The 23405-nt window shown below is 32.8% G+C and overlaps 1 protein-coding gene across 1 annotated transcript in view; it reads left to right on the forward strand.

Moving 5' to 3' along the window:
* LOC124363612 (Fanconi anemia group D2 protein homolog) overlaps positions 1-23405 on the forward strand; it is a 56826-nt gene that overhangs the window by 22044 nt on the left and 11377 nt on the right. Inside the window, exons 9-23 of the mRNA XM_046818869.1 lie at positions 599-696; positions 1016-1184; positions 5706-5875; positions 6124-6263; positions 7428-7547; positions 7732-7872; positions 7911-8029; positions 9003-9076; positions 12403-12513; positions 12897-13155; positions 16728-16870; positions 17869-18103; positions 19502-19747; positions 20402-20561; positions 21538-21744. Of these exons, the coding sequence (XP_046674825.1) occupies positions 599-696; positions 1016-1184; positions 5706-5875; positions 6124-6263; positions 7428-7547; positions 7732-7872; positions 7911-8029; positions 9003-9076; positions 12403-12513; positions 12897-13155; positions 16728-16870; positions 17869-18103; positions 19502-19747; positions 20402-20561; positions 21538-21744 (2392 nt within the window). The remainder of the gene's footprint in view (positions 1-598; positions 697-1015; positions 1185-5705; positions 5876-6123; positions 6264-7427; positions 7548-7731; positions 7873-7910; positions 8030-9002; positions 9077-12402; positions 12514-12896; positions 13156-16727; positions 16871-17868; positions 18104-19501; positions 19748-20401; positions 20562-21537; positions 21745-23405) is intronic.

Here is a 23405-nt window from a genome sequence, read left to right on the forward strand (position 1 = left end):
TAGGTGTGCATGTGAAACATACAAACAATCAGGAAATGTGCCAAGACATACTTGTATGGTCTCTAATTTATTAAATAGTGTATTCTTAAAACAGTTTTCAGAAGTCTTTATTCTACTCAGCTTAGAAATTGAATTTCTTAATGTAAATTTGCTGATTGTAGCTTAACATTTTCACCTTGTACTTAAGTTCTAGTAACAAGACATGCTTTTATTTCATTAGTTGCCTTTACATAGTATTATAATTAAGGATTCTGTTTGTTTTAATTTGATTCAACAAGTATTTCAATAGTTTTAGGATAAAACACTAAATTCTTTTTATTATATAAATGTTTTTACTGAGAACCAAGGATGAAAGCTTGAAAGTACACTGGCTGTACTGAAAACTAAGGAACAAATTTGTGTACCACACTAAAGTTTAGCAGCCGGAAATGTTCTGTACAACCGATTTTTAAATATATAATTTCTTGTTGGAACAAAACAAACTTCAGAAAAATCACCAGTAAGAATTACAAAATTGTATTGGTGGTTTGTACATGTTATAATATGTTTATATTTTACTTCTTTTGTTGTATTCCATCTAATTTTTATTCTCTTATAGGTAATCAAAGAATACTTTCAAGTTGCTACAAAATTAGCCGGTGCTTTGCTGAGATCTACAGAGCCTGCTGTAGTCGAGTTTGCTTCAAAAATGTATATGTAAGTACTTCTGTGTTTTTGAACCTAATCTCAATTTTCTAAATTCATGGAAACCCTATAGTCAACCTAGGTAGATAAACAAAATGAGTGAAGTGTCGTTAATCTGTACAAATTACCAACAATCTTACAATTAAAAATTAATATAAAGTAAATTATGTATAAAATCACCTTTTGCATTTATCATCGTAATAGATAAGTCACTTTCAAGAAAACAAGTTGTACAGTTCTATATAATTCAATCTATTTTGAATAACAAAGTAAATGTTTTTAGAATGATTTTTCAAAAATGCCAAAGATAAGAGTTGATCTGTGTCGGCAGAGGAATGTTCGAGAACACTGAGGGCCTGTGGTGTAAGTGGGTGTTGTCAGATCTGCAGGTGTGTGTGGGTGCAGGCGATGCGAATGTGGCACGGGCTGCTCTCAATGTCCTTCAACATCTGACCAATCAACACCACAACAAAGTCAAGCCTCTCGGAGTCATACTCATGGTGAGAGCACTCTTGGCATTATTTAGTGTATAACAAACTTGGTGAGAGGGAAAATGGTGATTTAATGTTTATGCTATGGTGTGTTGGGTATTGTAGATAAGTACAGCAGTCTTAAAAAAGGTAATTTAATTTTATAACTTATCAGTTTTGTCAGGTAAATGTTGTAGAAGTCTGCAAGTAAGTTTATTGCACTTGACAAATAATAAATTAATATCTGTTGTTTTAGTTGTTAGGATAAAATTAGCACCACTATTATAATAGGAAACCTATTAAATTTGTGTGGTGAACAGTACTGTACTTCATGGTTAACAAGTAGAGGTTAACAAGTAGATGGATGTTGATGTTGCTCTTTGGAAATAACTGCTCTGCGCTGAGCTGGGAAGAGAGGAAATCAGGATTCACTGCGTGGTTGCAAAAAGGACAGCTGGGGGGACAAAAGGGGTTTGAATGAGACATGGTGTAGTCATATGTATTGAAGACTGATGAAGAACATGAGATTACTCATAACACACTTTTGTACAAATGAATAATTGTATAAAACAAATTATAAAATGCATTCGTCCTGAAATTTATTAGTTTATTTTTATATAATTGTGTGTTAACCAAGTCTCATATAAAAAACTTTTAATGAAAATTTGTGTTTCTATATTTGATTATAATTTCTATTTTTATTGTGATGTTCAGAATGTTCAATTTATTGCCAAGACATAGATCGGAAAGTATATGAGGTAAGTATACAATTAACAATACAGGCTTGAGTCTGCTCGGATTAAACATACAGACACAACTACACATTCTAGCGAACACGCATTGGCAAGACAGCAGCAGACAGCAGCGTCCTGATTTTCTGATCTATTAGAGTTTATAGTTCTTCTTGAGGAAAATATTTTTCCACTCTCCAAACCCTTCATAGTATTTAACACAGCTGAACCTGAGACGAATGGACACTTCAAATTAAATCTGTCCGTGACTTGTAACAGTCTAGTGGTGCCTTGTAGACAAACATCAGTACACATACACATCACACACACACACACACACACACACACACACACACACACACACACACACACACACACACACACACACACACACACACACACACACTATGTGTATATTAAAAAATAATGGTTCTGGTAAAGGACTACTTGAATATTTTGTCATCATATGGATTTACAAGCTGTATTAATACCCCAACTGGAATTCATAACAACTCTGTTTCTTGTCTTGATCATGTGTTTGTGAGGAATTCCAGAAATATAGAACTTAATTGTAATGTATTGGATTTATGTATAACGGATCACTTTGGCATAGAATTAAAATTGTCTGATGTACAAACGTATGAATAACAATAGTAGCTGTTTTATTAAAGTGTTAGACCATAAAAATGCTGCACAGGCAATTAATATTGGCTAACTGGGATAGGGTTTTTTAGTGAAAATAATTTAAATGCATGTTTGGCTGAATTTTTATAGAATATTTAATGAATGTAGAGAAGTCTCCATCTTATCTAAAAAAAAATTAAATAGTAAAAATAAAAGAAGACGTGAGTGGGTCTCAGATAATCTTGTTTCCTTAATAAATCGAAAAAATTATCTATTTTAAAACTTTCTCTAGAGACAGGAGCAATGCTGTGTTAGGAGCGGAATACAAACGTTTTTCAGTAATCGTATCTAAAAAGATAAGGCAAGCAAAAATAGAAATATTTCTCAAGTATGATTGACAGAGCGAATGGTAACTCAAAAAAATATTGGGATATTGTAAAGAAGATTGTGAAAAATAAAAAGAACCTGTTGAACAAACTAATGATAGATGGAAATTTATTGGAGGTAAAGGGGAATGAACATAAGATTGCAGATATTTTTAATAATTATTTTACAAATATAGTGTCCCCACCTTACGATCAAATGAATTTGGCTGTGACTTATTTTTAGAGGATCAAAATAATTATGACTGTATTTATTCTCAGTTTGAGTTAACAAGTGAAGAAGTATTTGATACTATTAAAAAAATGAAAAAATAAACATAGTTGCGGTATCGATGGTTTGAATATACTGACTATCAAGGAAAATATTGATGTATTTGGTCCCTTACTTTTATAACATATATATTAAATCATTTTTCAGGGTTTGGTTCCTGATGAATTCAAAGTAGCTTCTGTGACCCCTGTCTTTAAATCTGGTGATCCGTCCGAGATATCATCATACCGTCCTATCTCAGTCATTAATACCATAGTCAAGATATTTGAGGACAATAGTTAAAAACAAGTTAATGGATTATTTTAACAGTAATTCATTATTTTCTCAACACCAATATGGGTTTCTTCCCAGGGAAGGGGAAAGACTTAGCACTTGAAAAACATGTCTCAAATATAACTTACTCTAAGGGACCAACGTAAATTCACACTAGCAGTTTATCTTGATATTCAAAAGGCCTTTGATACCTTAGATATCAATATTTTAATTAATAAGCTTAGAAGTTACGGTATTGGCGGGGACTGCTCTGGATTGGTTGACATCATTTTGTACCAAAAGAAGACAAATGGTTAGGATTAACAACGTATACAGTGAAATTTTAGAGTTATTTCATGGAACAGCTCAGGGTGGTGTACTTGGTCCATTTTTTCTTTGTGATATATATTTAATGACATGTTAAAGTTACCTTTATACTCATCCATATTTTCATTTTTGTGGACGATACAGCATTAGTGTGCTCGGCATTTAATAAGGACTCACTAATTACTAGGGTAAGACAGGATCTAAATATCATATCCGAGTGGATGATCAACAATAAACTTTTAATCAATGTTTCTAAATCAAAGTGTCTTCTTTTTTTCGATCAAAATTGCAATCAAAACCTTTTGAGAAACAGATTAAATTTGGTTTGTCACACGCATCAGTGTAAGTATTCATGTAGGTGCACAACTATAGAAACAGTAGAAAGTGTTAAGTACCTAGGCTTGTATGTTGATCATCATCTAAAATGGGATCAGCATATTAATTACCTTTCAAAAAGACTTAGGAAAATAAATTACTCTCTATTTCATCTCAAGCAGCATATAAAAGATAGACATATGAAACAACTTTATTTTTCTTGGTTTGAGAGTATACTGAGGTTTGGAATAATTCATTATGGAGGAACGTTTCGAACACTACTGCAGCCAATTATAATGGCACAGAGGCATGCATTGCGTATTGTGTATGGGATTAGAAGAATGGATAGAATGAGTTATATTTTAAAAGAAAAAAACATATTAAAACTTTAATCACTTGTATAACCTTTTGTTCGTTAATGCATATCCATAAATACATAAATCAATTTAAAATTTAGAACTGCAAACAGGACTAACCCGCAGTGCTCATTTTTACAATTGGAAACACCTTTTTTTTACTACAAGTACTTCTAAACGTCAGTTATGCTACCTGGGTCCAAGTTTATTTAACCGTTTCATTATGGATTGCGGCAATGAATTAATTTTTTAAAAAAAGCCTAAGGTCAAAATGAAAGCAATATCGTTTATTTCCGACAACATCCCTGAATAAAAATGTGATCCATTTGGTATAGGTTAGGTTACCATATGCTTCATATATAAGTCTATGATTGGTTATATGTTAAATATTGTGATAATATATTTGTAGTTTTATTTGGTATATCTGTATACTACATATTAAGATAATTGTCTGGTTATTGATTGTTTTGTTAATTTATTGGTTGTGTACATATGTTGTTGGTTATTATTTAATTGTTATTTTATATTATATAGTTATACATTCTCATAATTTATATTGTTATACATTTTCATTAGTTTATATTGTTATACATTCTCATAGTCTACTTTGTTATACATTCTCACAGTTTATATCGTTGTAAATTCTCATAGTTTATATAATGGTTATTTGTTGTAGTGCCATATGTATGTGTATGCAAATGCGTATAATGCATGTGTATGTATGCGGTTGTGTTGTGCGAAACTAAGGTAAAATATAGTTTTTTTGTTGTTGTTTCAGTAACCAAATTTAATTATTGAAAACTGTAAAACAGAGAAATGTATTGATTGCAGTGGAAACAGGCTATACTTATATAAATTAAAATATCGTAACAAGAAAAATGCAGCAAGTCAGCAGTAAATGGACATATAATTATTTAGTTTAGGTTCCCGCACGCACCTTGCAGGGTGCATTGGGACAATGTATTGTGACTTATATTAAAATGAATAAAGAGTTTGTGAACTGTGAACTGTGAACACTCAGTATTTATTCCCGAGTGTAGCACTCTCACTTCAATACCTGGGCTGATGAGGGTTAAACTAGCTAGTATATCACAATGTTAATTTTATCTGTTATATTCACTTTTATTCTAACATTTAAAATATCAATTTCTATAGTTTGAAATATAACTCTTGAGTGTTTAAGCTACATATCTTTTTGGTTTATAACCTGTAAGGATCTCATTCTGCAATGTTTATTTAAGTATAGAATTTCCTAAGATAATGACTAGCGACTGATGGTTTGATGTTGTCAGCTGTTGTTGAACAAGTTGAGCGATCTGGCTCTCAGTGAGGTGTGTCAGCTGATGGACATACTCTGTCACATAGCCTACTCGGAGGATGACACTAGCTTGTCCGACTGCTCTATCCTGCAGGAGGAGATCAACATCTTGGTCCAAAAACAACTTGCAAGTTCCCAGCTCAAGTAAGAATAAATTGTAGTTATTGTGTCACCAGTTCTAGATTAGTTTTAATTGGACAATGTGAATCGTTTGATTTCAGCGTGCTATTACAAAATTATCAGGTAATTTCAGTAAAAAATACAGAACCCAAAAGATTTTGTTCTTTTTTTCACTTATTAAAATCAAATAAATTTATTTAAAATGAAAGTATATTTCAAGTTAAATACTAATTATATTGAGTAGAATATACAATTTTGTTTGTGGTGTTTAGCATCCTGAGGAGTGGTGTTGTCGGCTGTGTGATGACTATAAAACATATTGCTTCTATACCACAACCAGAGAACTCAGAGATGAGCGACACAAACAATGAAGAGATAAGTGAAAAGGCAAAGAGGGCAGTTCAGCTACTGGGTAAGAGCAAATCTTTGAGCTGAGATTAAAATTTTATCAACAATTTCAGTAACATAACACCTAGAGGTGGCATAGGTGAACAAGGGGAGTGAATTTCTGCAGTGGGGATGGTAGCAGTAATGATTTTTGCCAAAATGTAGGAATTAGGATGTTTTGTACATATTTTTTCTTTTTAAACTCAATTTTCTTAATTGAAAAGTTTGTTTTTATTAATATTTATTTATTTTTCATACATATTTTTTATTTTTAAGTTTATAATGAGTATTTTTAAAATATTTGAAATGAGTAAAGTTTTTATAGGAGCAGAGTAGTGATGCAGTTTATTTAATAGTGACTTAAGAACAGAACTAATTTGCATTTTAATTGCCTAAATTAATTAGCTTAACCCTTAAAGCACGGCATATGGATATGTCTGTACTGACAGAATAGCATAAAACACTGTATAGGGGAATATCTGTATTGCTTTATTATAAGTTTATTGTGTACATTGTAATTCACAAAAATATTGTGAATGTGTAGGAACGATTACAGCTATTGATTTATGAGCGTCAGAAAGCAAATTAGATTGCGAGTCATGTGAAAAATCAATCAATAACCAATGCTATTCTTTTATTGATGTTTCATCTTGTGGCGTGAGGTGCGTCCCATGTATGCAGTGTGTCTACATGTAAAACGTGACCCTCCAGTACCGGTACAGCTGTTAAAAAAAATTTGTTGTATATTGTTTCTTCTTCCAAAAAACAGAAAAAAAATTTAACAAAAGGAGAGTTTGTAAAAATCTCTAAATGCACACTAATTGAACTGAGGTTAAATTTTCTTTAGTGCTTTAAGGGTGATACTAGTCATATACCAACTAGGACAACCAGGGTAATAGTGTGCATATTCCTCAGTCAGTAATTGTGGTTATTTGATTTTAAAGTGAAATAAACTAAGATATTAAAAATATTATGAATACCGATGTGGCAACCATGTGCTGCTCAGCGATTGGCTATTACTCAGACTTTTTAGAGGCACTTTGATATGCTGGATATTGCTCCTTGTAACATGATGTGGTATGTAAGTTCAGTAGTTTTACATTTATGATGATTCACTAATTTATCTTTACTGTATGTATAAGAATGTAGTATAAATATATTGTACAGACAAATACTTTGACCTTGATAGAAATGCTGCTGTCAAGCACCAGGAAGTGTGTGGAGGCTCACGGTTTAGCTCTGGATCAGTTGTCACACCTGCTGATATCTGGCACTACCACAGGCACGATGCTCGACCCCCTCGTTCATTGTGAGTATATTAAGTTGTGGTAGATAACTTTGACCTTGATAGAAATGCTGCTGTCGAGCACCAGGAAGTGTGTGGAGGCTCACGGGTTGGCTCTGGATCAGTTGTCACACCTGCTGATATCTGGCACTACCACAGGCACGATGCTCAACCCCTCGTTCATTGTGAGTATATTAAGTTGTGGTAGATAACTTTGACCTTGATAGAAATGCTGCTGTCGAGCACCAGGAAGTGTGTGGAGGCTCACGGTTAGCTCTGGATCAGGTGTCACACCTGTTGATATCTGGCACTACCACAGGCACGATGCTCGACCCCTCGTTCATTGTGAGTATATTAAGTTGTGGTAGATAACTTTGACCTTGATAGAAATGCTGCTGTCGAGCACCAGGAAGTGTGTGGAGGCTCACGGGTTGGCTCTGGATCAGTTGTCACACCTGCTGATATCTGGCACTACCACAGGCACGATGCTCGACCCCTCGTTCATTGTGAGTATATTAAGTTGTGGTAGATAACTTTGACCTTGATGGAAATGCTGCTGTCGAGCACCAGGAGACTCACAGGTTGGCTCTGGTTAAGTACAAAAAATTTAATGCTCTGTTCCCAATCCAAAATTGGTATGGTGTTAGTAAATATTTCCAAAATTTGCCATGGCAAAATTACACTGGCTTGTGTGTAAAGGATGAAAGTATGTGGCCTATTAATTAATCTTATTCGTTTAAGATTGCTACTTTAAGATAAAATGATTTTTCTGCAATTGATTGCTTGTTACGTCCTAGTAACATTATTGGAGTGTAAATAATAAAATATGATTTTTTGTTTTTACTGCAGAAAGATGTTACTTTCATGATAAATGTTCATCACTGAAAGATTCCTTGAACATTATGATTTTACGTAATTTTGTTGGCTTAGTGCAAATTTTTATTGTCTATTGTTGTTTGATTTTTCACTGCATTATTGCTCACAAAGACATACCCTATATGTCTGTTTTTCAAAGTTGAGCTATTTAGAGATTGCTTCTTTGTATAGCGTAAAACATCTGCAAAAGACAGATGTTGACTGTGGGCGAGAAAGTGTTAAAACATTTATTTCAAGTGGTTACTTTTTGGACAGAACCCTAGTGAATAATTAATTAGAAACTTTAACCCATATTGCAAATTACATTTATTGTTTGTACTATTATTTCATTATAAATTATAGAGTTTTGATTCGTACGAATAAGAACATGAAGAAAATCATCTATTGACTTGGTCACAGTTCTAAATGTTTTAAAGGAAGATATAAATGTTTGGTACAGTAAATTTGTTCCCATTTTGTTTTTGAATAACGTTATTTGATACCTTAATCTTGATATAGTTGTATTTCACTTAGGGCAAGTAGTATATTTTCTTGTTACTCTTATTGTTCATCAAAACTGATTAATTTATTGATTAAACACTTCATTAATTTTCTTTCTTATAGAAAAACCTTTCAAGCCTGATGCGGGACAGCCTTCAAGATGTTTTTCTAATATCCTACTCAGATTTTGATTCAAAGTAAGTATGTGATGCATGATTTATGAGTTCTTTAAATTTAATTACACATTTTAATGTCAAGTGTGGCAAATAGTAAGACACAAGGTTTGTATGGAAATACATACAATTTTGTTATCATAGTGCTACTGTTGGCACTTTATGCACTCACTTTTTTAGCTCATCAATACAGACTTACACCATTATGGTTGCTTAGTTTTGTGTTTAATATTGCTGTATAGAACAATTGATGATCCTGTTCACTGTGAGATTCTATCAGCTGTTTAATTTTGTAATACATGCAATATTAACCCTGGAACTGGCAAACGCCCGATATCGGGCGTTTTAGTCGCATCCTAGATGGCGTTTTAATACGTCTTTTATTCCTCAATATTACGTACTTAAAACACGATCAAAGAGTATCGGTATTGATACCAATCGAAAGAGGAAGGTTCAATTTATGTAAATAATACACTAATAAATAATTTATCGTTTCGTTACACGTCCATACGTCTTATAATCTCTGACTGTTTGTTTACAATCTCCCGCGTACCACGCTAGTTGCGCGCGCAGCGATGAGTCAACTGGTTCATTCGGCTATTGTTATTTCGTCAGCTGCATGGTGTCCTGTCTGGTTTATTGTTTGTTTGAGTTCTTTGTAATGATGGTTGTGTATATTACACAATAATAGTAAGTCTTTTGTGCGTGTTTACGTAATGGATCGTAATTTCCGCGATCGTTCAAGTGACATTCGAGAACTAGTTGTACATTGATACCAATCGAAAGAGGAAGGTCCAATTTATGTAAATAATACACTAATAAATAATTTTATCGTTTCGTTACACGTCCATACGTTTTGTAATCTCTAAACTGTTTGTTTACATTCTCCCGCGTACCGCGCTAGTTGCGCGCGCGCAGCGATGAGTCAACTGGTTCATTCGGCTATTGTTATTTCGTCACCTGCATGGTGTTTTGTCTGGTTTATTGTTTGTTTGAGGTCGTTGTAATGATGATTGTGTATATGACACAATAATAGTAAGTTTTTTGTGCGTGTTTACATAATGGATCGTAATTTCCGCGATCGTTCAAGTGACATTCGAGAACTAGTTGTACATGAAATAAGCAACGATGAGGATTCCGATTTAGACATTCAATCAGAACATAGTAAAAAAATATATAATAAAAAATTAAAAAATAGAAAATTGATATAAACTAATAGTTACAAGATTGTACAAATCCAAGTGAGCTTTGAAGTTCTTACTTTTGTTGGTAAGTAGCACTTACGAATGTCAGTGTATGATTTTTGTATCGTTTACCACATGTAAAAGTAAATACCTTATAAACTATGTGTTGTTTTATTTTTACTCAGAATTAAATGCTCTTCCTTTTGTATATTTTGGATTTTGCGTATCACTAACAACAACAATTTTACAAATCAAAAACTTTGAACTAACTTTTCTTTTTTCTAAAAAACATTTTTTTCCTGAAGAGGTAGAGTAAGGGTATTTTTTTTGTTTTAATTATATTATGTGAAAAATGTTCCTTGAACAATGCTGAATAAAGAAATATATAATAAGTTATAGGTACTTTATAGTAAACATGTAATAATAAAATAAATATAAGGCAATGTATGAAGTACTAAAACACTCTGCCACTGAGGGAAATATGACCGCCAGTTCCAGGGTTAAATACAGTTGAAATTCATCGTAACATTACAGCAATGAAAGGAGTATGATCCAAGTGCAATGAGTGATGGAGTGGTGCAAACATTATTTAAGCAATTTAGTGATGGACTGATAAAATGTCCATGACCAAGCACAAATTAGAAGGCATTTTATTGATTATAATAACTTGGTTTAGAGAGTGGATAAGATAAGTGAATAAAACACAAAAGTTGTATTCCCACTGGGTTAAAAAAAATGCTCACAAATGTCAAAAAAGTTCAGATGTTCATTGAACAGGAGTTTTAAGCTGTTCACTCATCTGCTGCACAGCCCATACCTCTCTGAGTGTTCAATACACATGAAGCACAAGCTTAAAACAGGGTATATGTATGAATGGCTTCACTGGCTGGATCTTTCTTTACGGAACATTTCATTAAGGTATTCAGCCACTGTGATAAGTGCCTGAAAAATGGTGTCAAATATGTTGAAAGATAGTTTTAGGCAAAGTCTTTCATTTAAAATTAAATTTTCTTTAAAAATATTTATTGTATGTTCTTATTTAAAAATATTACTTGATATCTGGATGCTTCTTGTACAAGATTAAGTCAAATACTTTACCTGAGTTGATTTCCATATAACTTGAAGCAGTAAAATTGTTCATAAATATTACATTAATTACTTGTAATCCAAATTTGGGTAAATTTATTCAGTAGGCTGAAAGCCTTTTCTATCCATTGTGCATCTACCTTATGTTGCACTGTGATTTATTTTCAGCTAAAAAGATTGTTTTATAACGAATCCTATGACTTGAGTTTAGATATAACTGTTGGTCTAATTGTTATATCTTTAAAAAAATTCCAAAATATTACAAAAATGTAATATTGTTTTGATGAAACAAATTATTAAAAGTAAAATTTTTTATTTGTAAAAATTCTATAGTCTGTACAGTTACTGGGTGAGTAATAAACTCTTTCCAGATATTAAAAACTGATATAACAATTACAATTAGTATTCATGATTATTGTCCTGCAGTAAAACTAAATTAGAATATTGTGTTTAAAAGAAAAATATGTTTTTTAATTTCCTACTAAAGTTGATGTATTTACCTATACGTATATATAAAATATTCTGTTGTGTAACATTCAAAGAGATAACATTATATTGGTTATTAAACATTATTTGGTCATTACATTTAATTTTTTAACACAGTATAAATCAAATGCTGAAAAGTTTGTTTATAGATTATTACAAATGCACGTTTGTACAATACACTTAGTTTACACTATACCACTACACAATAAATATAACTCGCAAATTTGCTTTTCACAATTTGCGCTTGTTGGCACGTTTCATTTCTATGCTTGTATATTGTCGTATGAGTGATATATTTGAAATTTGTTTACCTATTAAGAACTTGAAGTCTTTACATACAAACTCTAGAAGTTATTTTTTTGAATTGTTTTGCAATGTTATTTATTTAATGTGTAAAACTCATTACCTTATAAGGTAACAAGTTAAGACATATACACACTTATAGGTGTTTTTGTGTAAGACCTAGAAGACTTTAAAAACCACCTGAGACAACTTTTTGGAGTTGCCTCAATATTGGAACCATGGGCACATGTGTGTCAGTATAATATACTATTACCAGAACTATAAAGAAATTAAGTAAGTTTTAATTTCCAGGGACGATGTTGTGAAGTCATCTCTTCAGTTTTTTTTGGACGATGATACAGATGGAGCAATTGCATTGAATCTTTCTCAACTTGTTGCAGTAGAAGCAGACAGCTCAAAACCGTAAGTTTGGCACTTATAGCATTAAAAGCTCAATATACAAAACTGTCACTTCTCAAAATTTCAACTTTAGTTTGATGCAACTAATAATCTTTTGCAACTAAGCTTTGTTTTCAGCAGTAGTTGTTCACTTACTAAGGTGGTTATTTACTATGTAATTCTACCACCAATGTATTGGAATAGCCATTTGTGTGTGCTTAGAAATACATTTTTAAATGTTACATACAAATAATCTATTTAATGTAATAACATGTTAAGAAGTATAAACCACCTATAATACTTTAATTGTATTTATATTATTGCTATGTACATTTAAAATTCAGAGAATTTATCTTCAAGTACTAGGTTAAGGTTGATAAAGTGTTGATTTTGTTTGTTGTGAACAGAAGACCCATGATGGGGATGAGCTGCTTGCACCCTCTACTGCGGTTGCTGAGAGGTCTGGAGATGAATGATCTAAGCGAGATAGACGCTCTGCTGGGCTGTGCCATCGCCATGCCAGTGCCTGCTGTATATACAGAGTTCAGCCAGCTCTCGGCCTACCAGCAACATCTGGCACTGCACTGTCTGTTCCATTGTATTAACTGGCTCCTCGAAGTTGTCAACTGCTTTGCCTTTCTTGTCAAGAAGAATGAACCTGAAAAGGTGAGTCATTTTACACTATTGTGTCATTTTGAAGGGCTTTTTTTTCTTTTTTTTTAAGGAGAAGCCGATCTCCTCCTTTTATGCCTTATTCTGCCCGTCCACATGGGCCTATGCAAGGATCTTATCAAACAGATTAAGGGGGAGAGTCGATACAGTACAAGGTCGATGGTATGGATAAAAAGTGCAACGGTCACAGACAGGATTCGAACCTGCGCTATCTCTAACTCAGGCTCAAAGTCCAAAGTCTTAGGCTCGGCAATCGGCACTCCCTAAGCTTGTTTGTGGACTGTGAAGGACATAATGTCAAAACCATCGATAAAAATTTGCTTTTTATTCTAATTGTAATATTAGCCCTTAATGGTAGGGTCTTAATTAACTTTTAAAATTAAAACATCATAGTGTAATTGTAATTTGTATGATGTATTTTATTTGAACAAAGTTATTAAAAATGCTGATCTTGTTTAATTATTGCTAATAAATGTGAACACAAGGAAGATCAGCACTACTGTGAATTATTTATAAATAAGTATTTAAATTTTACAATATCGTTGATATGATGTTATAATATAAACTTTGTATAAATAAGTGTTTTATGGGTTATTAATATATTATTATTAAATAATTATCCTACAACAATAAACTAAATAAAAGTTTTTATTTCATCTACTTGTACATTAAAGATAGACTACTTTAGCAAACCGAAGAAAAATATCGAACTCACATTATTTCATAAGAATAAGAATAAGAATTCGTTTATTGTCATAGAGCTTACACGAGCATCGACACAAGTCATGTATAAAATATAAAAATTAGCATAAGTCCAGACAAGGAAAATTCAGTACCCAAAACATGACAGTCACGCCACAATTTAAATTATTTTAAAATATAAATAAATAAATAACAAATTAAAACAGGTATGTAACAAATAAACAAATAACAAATAACAACAACAAGTAAAACACAGCCTCAGAAATTACAACAACAGAATTATATAACATTGATAAATTTTTTAATATAGTTTGTATAAATAAAAAACCATGACATTAACATTTAAAATCTAATCATTAAACTAAATAGGTTATGTCTAGAAACTAACAGTTCTACAGTCAAAAAATTCTTTCAATGAATAAAATGGATTGACTAAAAGCCAGGAATACAATTTTTGTTTAAATTCATTAAAACTATATTTCAAGATAAGTGGTCTTAAACAGTTGTATACTTTCAAAGCAATAACTGTGTGACTATTAATAGTTTTGTTTAGTCTATAAAATTCTATGGATACATTTTCTTTATTTCTGGTGTTATACATATGTCTGTCACTGTATGTCTTCAGAGGTTCAGGATGTTTGAGTATGTAGAGCACAATATCAAATATATGTAAGTTAAATATGGTTTGAATTTTATTTGCAATAAAAATTGGTTTACAGTGAGCTAATGGTTGACAACGTGCAATAATTCTAATGGCTTTTTTTGTATAGTAAAAATTTCTGATATCCTACTGCAGTTTCCCCATAGAATAAGGCCATATCTGAGCACTGATTGAAAGAAAGCAAAATATGACGTTCTGAGGTAATCAGTGTGCACACAACACGTGAGACGTCTTAAGAGGTAAACAATCCTGGAGAGCTTAGCTGATAGGTGATCAATGTGGGGTCCCCATGTTAAATGATCATCCACACAAACACCCAACAACTTCACATTATCCAACAATTCAATATCAGAATAAATATTGTAATTTACTTGTCTGAGGCTAAAAACTATATGCTGTGTCTTGTTTTCATTCAACAAAAATCCATTAGAGTTAAACCACAATGATGCTTGTTGAATTGATTCCATTGAAAATTTGTTTCAATTCATTCAGATCATTACTACTACTTAAAATGGTTGTGTCGTCTGCATATAATATAGTTTTAGAATTGACTGAGAAAGGTAAGTCATTAATAGCTACCAAAAACAAAAGTGGTCCGAGAACAGAGCCCTGAGGAACTCCATACTCAACCAAGAGCTCTCCCGACCACCTTCCCTCGGCAAATACTTTCTGTCTACGATTACTTAAGTATGATTCAAAAAACCTAACAACATTCTCACTTAAACCATAATATTTCAATTTCATAAGGATGTCATTGTGATTTACACAATCAAACGCTCTGCTCAAGTCACAGAGAGTGGCCTGAGCAAAGTCTTTGTTTTCAAAAGCATTTAGCACAAATTTAATAAGGCTGTCTATTGCATCAAAGGTGCTTTTTCCTGACCTAAAGCCAAATTGTGACATACTCAAGAAGCCATTACTTTCCAAAAAAATGCTAATTTGATCGTATACCAAAATTTCAAATAATTTTGATAGTATTGGTATAACAGATACTGGGCGGTAACTATTTGGCTCGTTCTTGGGCCCCTTCATATAAATAGGACAAATATGAGCTATTTTAAGTTTATTTGGGAAAACTCCTTCAAGTAGGCAGAGGTTCAAACAGTATGAAAAAGGTTAGGCTAACGTTGTTATCACCTGTTTTATAAGAAAATTTGACATATCATATATATCACAGCTATTGGAGTTACTCAGACGCTTGGCAGCATTTATTATGTCATTGGGAGATATATGTTTCCAAGTAAATGAGAAAGATGGAATTAAATGTTTCCGAACAAGATCTTGAGTGCTCGGAGCATGTTTTGACATATTTATTTTTTGTTTAATATTTTTCACGGAATTTATAAAGAAAACATTAAAGTCATCAGGAGGTATACCACTTGTTACTTTACTACCATTTTCTATGTTATTATTTATTATTCTCCATGCTGCCTTACACTTATTATTACTGGACTCTATAAGTTCAGAATTGTACAACATTTTGGCATCTACTATTGCTTGTCTATATTCTCTTTGTAAGGTCTTAATATGTTGCTGAAGCTCATTGCTGGTAGTATCTCCATTCAGTGACTTTAAAAAGAAAAGTCTATCCCTCATGGAAGATAATTCATTGTTGAACCACTTGTTATTTTATTAGTACCATAGTTATTGGATGCCTCCCTAATTAAATACAAATTCTTTTTGAGAGCAATGCTGATATGTTCTGAATCTTTTGCACTTTTGTTTATAGCCAGATCACTTGTTAGTTTGATTGAGATGTTCAGATTGTCAAGGAAATACTAATAAAACATCAGAAACGAACTAAAATTAATTTTTGCAAGCTGTGACTCACATAAGCTTTCAGGTTTTGACATGAAAATCTGGAAATCTCGACTGATTGCAGTTGTAGGTTGTTAAGACTAACTAATCCAAATCACATCAGAAACAGAATTAAGTAAAAACATGTGTTTTCCTATTTTAACATACTTGGGCCTCAGGACTATTGGAAACTCAACCAGTTGTGTATTTGATGATGTGTAGCTGTAGGGGTGGGTAATAGTATCAAAATACTCTGGTGAGAGTGTGATCATTTTGTCATTCACTAAATAACTGGGAACACTTATTTATTAGGATTATACTTATTCCTTGTACAGATAATAAAGATTTCCTTATTTTTACGTTTCACTTTTATCTATCACTGCATGTAATGATGTTACTCTGGCAGGTGTTAATGAGGTTGAGAACGATTGTCTGGTTACGTGGCCTGCTAGCTCGCTGCCTACCCCAGGCCATGGAGTACACACCCCCGATGTGTCACTTTCAGGCTTTGCCCAAGCCGAAACTGACTTCAGGCGAGAAGCCAACTAAGTAAGTCATTAACCAAAAACAAGAATCTTAACAATGTTGTAATCTTAATTTTTTTACTTATTAACATTTCAATTTTGCATATGTTGCTGTTGGATACATTAGCTGATTTTTACAATGTAAGATATTTAGTATTATTTATTTTATTTTGAAATATGAAACAAATGGTTTTGTAATCATTGTATGTTTTTTTTTTTTTTTTTTTTTTTTGAATGTTGGTTTTAATGAACCTAAATTCAATCTCTGAGAGACCATACTGGCTTTTTAATTTATTTTTTGTGCGTGTGCATGTTTTGCGTAGTGTTTTAATTTATATAGTATGTGTTATATGTATATATTTATAGTAGTTTCTCCATTATAGTAGTGTTGTGACTTTGTAACATAGATTTTTTTTATTAAAGGCTGATTGTAATAAAATGACTATTAATTTTCCCCATAACTACAGTGTTAAATTTAATGCACTTTTACGTCCTTATTTTTTATCTTAGCATTATGTGAGATGTCTCATTTTAATGATCTAAACAATATGCATTAAAACACATTTTAGGTAAAAAAATTATACATTTTGAATTTTTAAAATATTAAGTTTATTAAGGAGGTTGAGATTTTCTCCTGAATAAACTATAAAACTATTGAAAAAATACACTTGGGTGCTTATTAATTATCTCTTTAAAATGAGACATCTTCCACAACTCTGTGACTTTAACATTGTCTTTATAGAACTGCAATCTAGATGGCTATTAGTACAGTGGCTATTGAGTTACGTAACAGGCTGTTTGCTATCGTTTCTGATGAGTAAGAATAGATGCGGTAATAATTTTGTATTTTACTCAATGTCCGTGACAGATCTGTAAATAACTACTGAGGGTCTTACCATTCTTATAAGCAATTTATCAGAATGGATTATATGATTTCCTATGTTTGTTTGGTTTGCATTTAATACTATTCTTGTGTCCAATTGTATTTGCTTCCATTCTAACAAGTGTTCTTGTTTTGTTAAGGAAAGCCACCAAAAAGAAGGGGAAGAAAAAAGGGAAAAAGAAGCAAGATGGTGAGGAAAGTGTTCTGACAGGCAAAGATAATGGCAGTCAACAAGAAGAAGAAGAAGATGAAGAAGAACCAGTAGAAGAGAAGGCAGCTGATTTATCAAAATATAAATACTACTTTAGAGAAATAGACATTGATATGTGGCTAGTACTGACACAACCCCTTACACTTTCACCTTCCCCAGAGAAGGTGAGTTATACTGTCACATACTCATGGCAACATACTTTATTTAAAGTTTGTTTTTGACAATGGAAGGGTTGTGAAGCAAGCAGAATTTTTCCGTATATTTGTCATTGTTCAGTGGAACAAGAAATCAGTTAAGATCATTTCTTTATTTCAATGATTTCTTGTTTTACTAAATGATGGAAAATGTTTGGAAAAATCCTGTTTCTGCCATTAATAAATAGCGTAAAACATTTTGGCATATAAACGCTATTATTGTAGAATTTAAAATCTGTAATTTTCTAGTCAATTATCTACAGAGAACACTTGATCATAATAATTATGGCAACCTAATTAAATTGAGTTAACTTGCTGATTGAACTATTAGCCTATTATCTTAACTATGTAGTACTCTTTTGGTTGTTAATTAAATAATTACTCCTTAAAATATTATTATTATTATATATTATGTAAAGTGTTCTAAAGATGTATCAAATTAAAGGGAGTTACTTTTGAATCCAAAAATACTGTACTTTTGAATGTTGACGAAACCAAAATGTTTCACACTCAACATACAAATATAAAAAATGTACCAAAAGTTAAAATAACATCATTATAATATTTATAAGATATTTCTATAATGTAAACCAAATTTTCCATTCTAAACATTTTATTTATATTGCTTGAATACTGTCTTTGTGTTTGTTTTAGTTTCCAAACATAGATATTCCCTCAAGTCAACTGATCAAGTTGACTCATTAGTTGGCCGTGTTCAGAACCCATAGAGATAAAGAGGCTAAAGAAGATGGATGTATACAGAAAAAATTGTGTTTGTTTGGTATCCATATTCATGTATCTGTAAAAGATCAAAAACGCAGGGTAAAAATACATTTTTGTCATAATTCAAAGTATTTATTGAACTTTTTTAAGATTTTTGTCATTTCTGAAATCGTGTAGGAAGGTTGTACTTTAATATTTTTACGAAAATGACATATTTAACACTATTTGTCCTTCATAATATCATAGTTCAAAAGCTTGAAGTATAAATTAAATAGTTTCTAAGTATTTCAAATAAATCTAGGTTTAGCAAGCCTTGGGTAGGTATTTGGCGATAAATAAGCAAGCACTTTTTTTGCAGAGTATACGTCTCTCCATGGTTACTTATGTATATACTGTATTAATTGATGTGACTGGGAGGGGCTGGGCAAATGTACTGGTCGTACATTGTTGTCTGACTACCCTTAGTAAGATTAGTTCCCAAAAACTAAATTGACTTAATAACAATTATTAATTTAGTCTTTGTTATCATAGTAGTATGATAATTAAGAGCCAAATGTAGTTTTTAACAATTGGGATAGAGAACTATAAAAAACATTTCTTTAAAAATAATGTGTTAATCTGCAACTACTGTGAGCTGTGTTGTAGGATGGACAGTTTACACCAGAGTTGGGGCCAAGCGAGCTGTTGTTCCTGCTGGATGACTACGTGGCAAAGCTGTCTCGTGTCCTCACCACATCCAACAAGCGGATGTCATTCCTCAAGACCACTGTCAATCAGAACATTGGCTTTGAAAATCTGGACAAGTTCACGCCACTCCATCTAGCAAAAAACACAATAAAACTGTCATCTTATCTGTGTTCTTTCTTGGAGAAGACTATGGAATATACTCAGGTAAATCATCATCACTGTTTTGCATGGTTTATCTCTTATTGCTTTCTCTCGTATACATAATATCGGAGAAATTACTGTGATAATTCTGAAAATAATATGTTAAAAAATAATTATTGGATACCTTAAGTTGAAATACTACCTCTATGTGTGTGTCCATACATTCGTGTCACTGGTTTCATGAAACACAGCTTCATGACGATTTCATTAACCAATAACTTGCTCAATCTTGCCGACCAAACATTGTAGGGCTGTTTCACAAGATTTACATTTCTGGTAAGTATATTTGTTTTAATGTAAAGAACAATTGATGAGAACTGTATGTCTTGAATGCCTATCCAGAGCCTTCTCCATGATCTTGAAGAAGAAGGATGTTAGAATTATGCGTCTGTAAGTCTTTGAAACATCATAGGAGGATTTATTTGGTTCTCTAGTAAGATGAGGGTTTGACTCCTGTCACTAGGCTCATTCTATACAGTTGTAGGAACAAAAGTATCACCAAAGCCCGCTCTTTCCTGCAGGAGAGCAGGAAAAATGCCCGGGTTTTGCTCTATGGTTCAAATTGTATAATTGAGTCACTAGTCTAATATAATGCGTGACAATTTATATTGTTCATAAAAGGTAAATGAGGATTTTTAACACTAACTACTTTTTTAGAATTTGGTCAAAGTGAATGATGGAATACTGGATGCTACGGGCATGTTTATGGAGGGATCTGCTGACATTAAGAAATGCCAAGGAAGGATATTGAAGATCTTGGCGATACTATTTTCTTGGGTTGGATTTCAAAACCAAGTAAACCACAGCTATCTAGTAGGTGAGTAACATCTAGGATATGAGTACACGAAATTCATAACTCACAATCAGAAAATTTTAACTCCAATTGTCTTGCAAACGTCATGAAAATTAGTATTTTTGGAGTCATTTCTCAAACATACATAAAGCCAAATTTTAAATACAATAAATTTTGTTTTCAAGAGAGCTACTGATAGGTGTAATGAATCAACAATTTATTAATTTGGCTATTGGAATTTTTTAGGTTTACAAGTTTAAAATATACTAAATTTGAGCTATTTTATTTTAAAATATTGGAAATTTGCTGAAAACTGATAAACCATAAAATATTTTTAGAAAGAGTACTTCTTTAGTAACCTTAAATAAAAATTTGGATTTGCTAAAATTTTTAATGAGGTAACAGGAGAAAACTGAAACCGTACTACTTTTAACCTTTTTGACCACCATGTACACAAGAAGCAAAGAAAATAAATTTTTTGTAATGGTCAGTGAAACCTTTAAAATATAAAATCTTTCAAAAATTGAGTCCTTAGTGCATTTTTGGTGTTAAAATTTATTTTTCCGAATTCTTTGGGATTGAAATATTGGAGTTTTAGTTAAAATGAAGAAGGTAGGTTTCTCGGTCTAGCCGCTATATATCAAGGACGGGTGGTCTGCCTCACCCTGTATAATCTATACAAGCACAGAAAAGTGAATTTATATGGAGTATAGGGCCTTAGTTTCAGCAAACGCCATATTTGGTGGTATGAAAAGCAGAAGAAAAAGTAGAAAGTTCAAATTACACATGATTTTGAGTTATAAAATTATAAATTATCCATGTTGTAGTAAAAATTATTTGTATTACATAACTGCTTAACAGTGAACTTTCAGTCAAACCACTTTATTACCAGGGGAGACTAGAATTGCAAACTATATCCTTATTACATATTTATCTTTCAAACTTTTTATACATAAAAACTTATCTGTTGCATTGTACTAGTAAAGAGTGACACTTACAGCTGGACTGCAGAAGGTGGCTAGTCGGATGAGTGGTGGATGTGAGTCCAAGAGCAAGTCCAAGAAGTTGCTTGTGCGGGAGTGCGTGCAGTATCTGAGCCAGTGCCACCCACATGTGCTGGACCTGGCATCAGCATGCACACTGGTGGAACTCATCAAGGCACTGGTGCATCATGCAGATGATGACTCCACTCTTCGAGCCAGCATCGGTCAGTGAGACTCATTCATTCAAAGTATAAGAAGAGGCTAATTTAATTTTCAAGTCTATTTTGTCCTTATAAGCCACAAGCATTTGCTATCTTACTAAATATAATTCAAGGAAAAGTAGTATGAAAAGAAGTACACATAGTGGTAAAACATTTCATGAATTTGCTGTATAAGTTATTTAGCATGAAAATGATGTCAACCTTGTCTTTCAACATTGAGGTGTATGCTATGATATTAATATTTCTCTGCCAATTTCATTAACTAAAGAGTATATCAGTCATTGATTCTACTTTAAGGTGCATCAAATAAAATCAACTACATTCTTCTCATGTTATTCTAAGATTCGGGGCAGCATGAAGTATCAATAGAAAGAGTCTTCTACATGTTCTTGGCTATCATGCCAAACGCCCACATAAACAATGTTATATCAGAAAATTGGTTGAATTTAGCCATTGTTAATTAGATTATCACTTATAACAATGTAATTTCTGGGTGTTTGGTTCAATGTCACATTGATTACATCTTTTTTCCTAACTGAAACTGAGGTTTCACAAATATAGCAATAAACGCTGTGCAGAAGAAACTCCTTTTTTGCTGTCTTGTAGTAGGTTGGAGTAGATATGTGAACGAAACTTAGGCTCGATGCACACTTGCGTATTTGCAAGTAGCGTGCACGCCGCGGGCAAGCTGCGTGCGCTTGGCTTGTTTTTTTCCGTCAATACACACTACAGCGGTTTTTTTCGGCGTCTTCAGTCTCTTTGCACCGCCCAAGCAGCATGGATGGTCACAGACAACGTGTTGCATTTGCGTTTGCTGTGTATGATTATTTATACAATGACAAAAAGCGAAGTATGTGGTTGCATCCCTTAGTTAGTGCGCGTTTGTTAAAAGGGGCGTTTGTTACGCTTTTCTAAGATCTTCGTCGAGATGAGAAGAAATTTTTCAATTATTTTAGGATGAGTGTAGTATTTTTTGATGAACTTGAAGCAAAACTTGAACCAAACCATAAATATAACATAAGTGTTTTATATTAAATTTTTTTAAGATAAATTTGTAAAAATTACCTATTTAATTTTTTTCTTTGTCGGATTTCTCATTAAATCCCTCGAAGAACTCCTCACAAACGATGAACCAGGCTCCTCTCTTTTTAATCCTCTCATGGTAATGTTCTGATGTCGTATCCCATATGACAGGCTGGTTTTTGACAGCAGCAATAAACAGTTCAGTATCGACATTGATATCCATCACGCGGTCAATGTGTACTCGCTGATTGCCTAGCAAAGACTGCCAAGCCGCCAGACTTGTGCAAGCCGCGTGCACGCCGCGGCGTAGCAGTAGTGGTGTCCTTCCAAGCTCACGCTGCTTGCAAGTCGCTTGTTAGTCGCGTGCACGCTGCGGCTCCGCTCGAGTGTGCATTACCTAACTAACAACTCACTACTGCTAAACCGCCGGCGGTCATACGCAGCTTGCCCGCGGCGTGCACGCTACTTGCAAATACGCAAGTGTGCATCGAGCCTTAGTCCTGCTCTTGCACTTCATCCCATTATGATTTATTTGTCATCCTTTTATATAGTGCTTATCAGTTTATAGGGGTTCATCAGAAACCTGGTATACAAGATCCAGGCTTTAAAATTTGTTTTAGAGATTTGTTTGTTGCTATTGT

Source organism: Homalodisca vitripennis, chromosome 5 (genome assembly GCF_021130785.1).
Source record: "Homalodisca vitripennis isolate AUS2020 chromosome 5, UT_GWSS_2.1, whole genome shotgun sequence".
NCBI classification, from domain to species: domain Eukaryota; kingdom Metazoa; phylum Arthropoda; class Insecta; order Hemiptera; family Cicadellidae; genus Homalodisca; species Homalodisca vitripennis.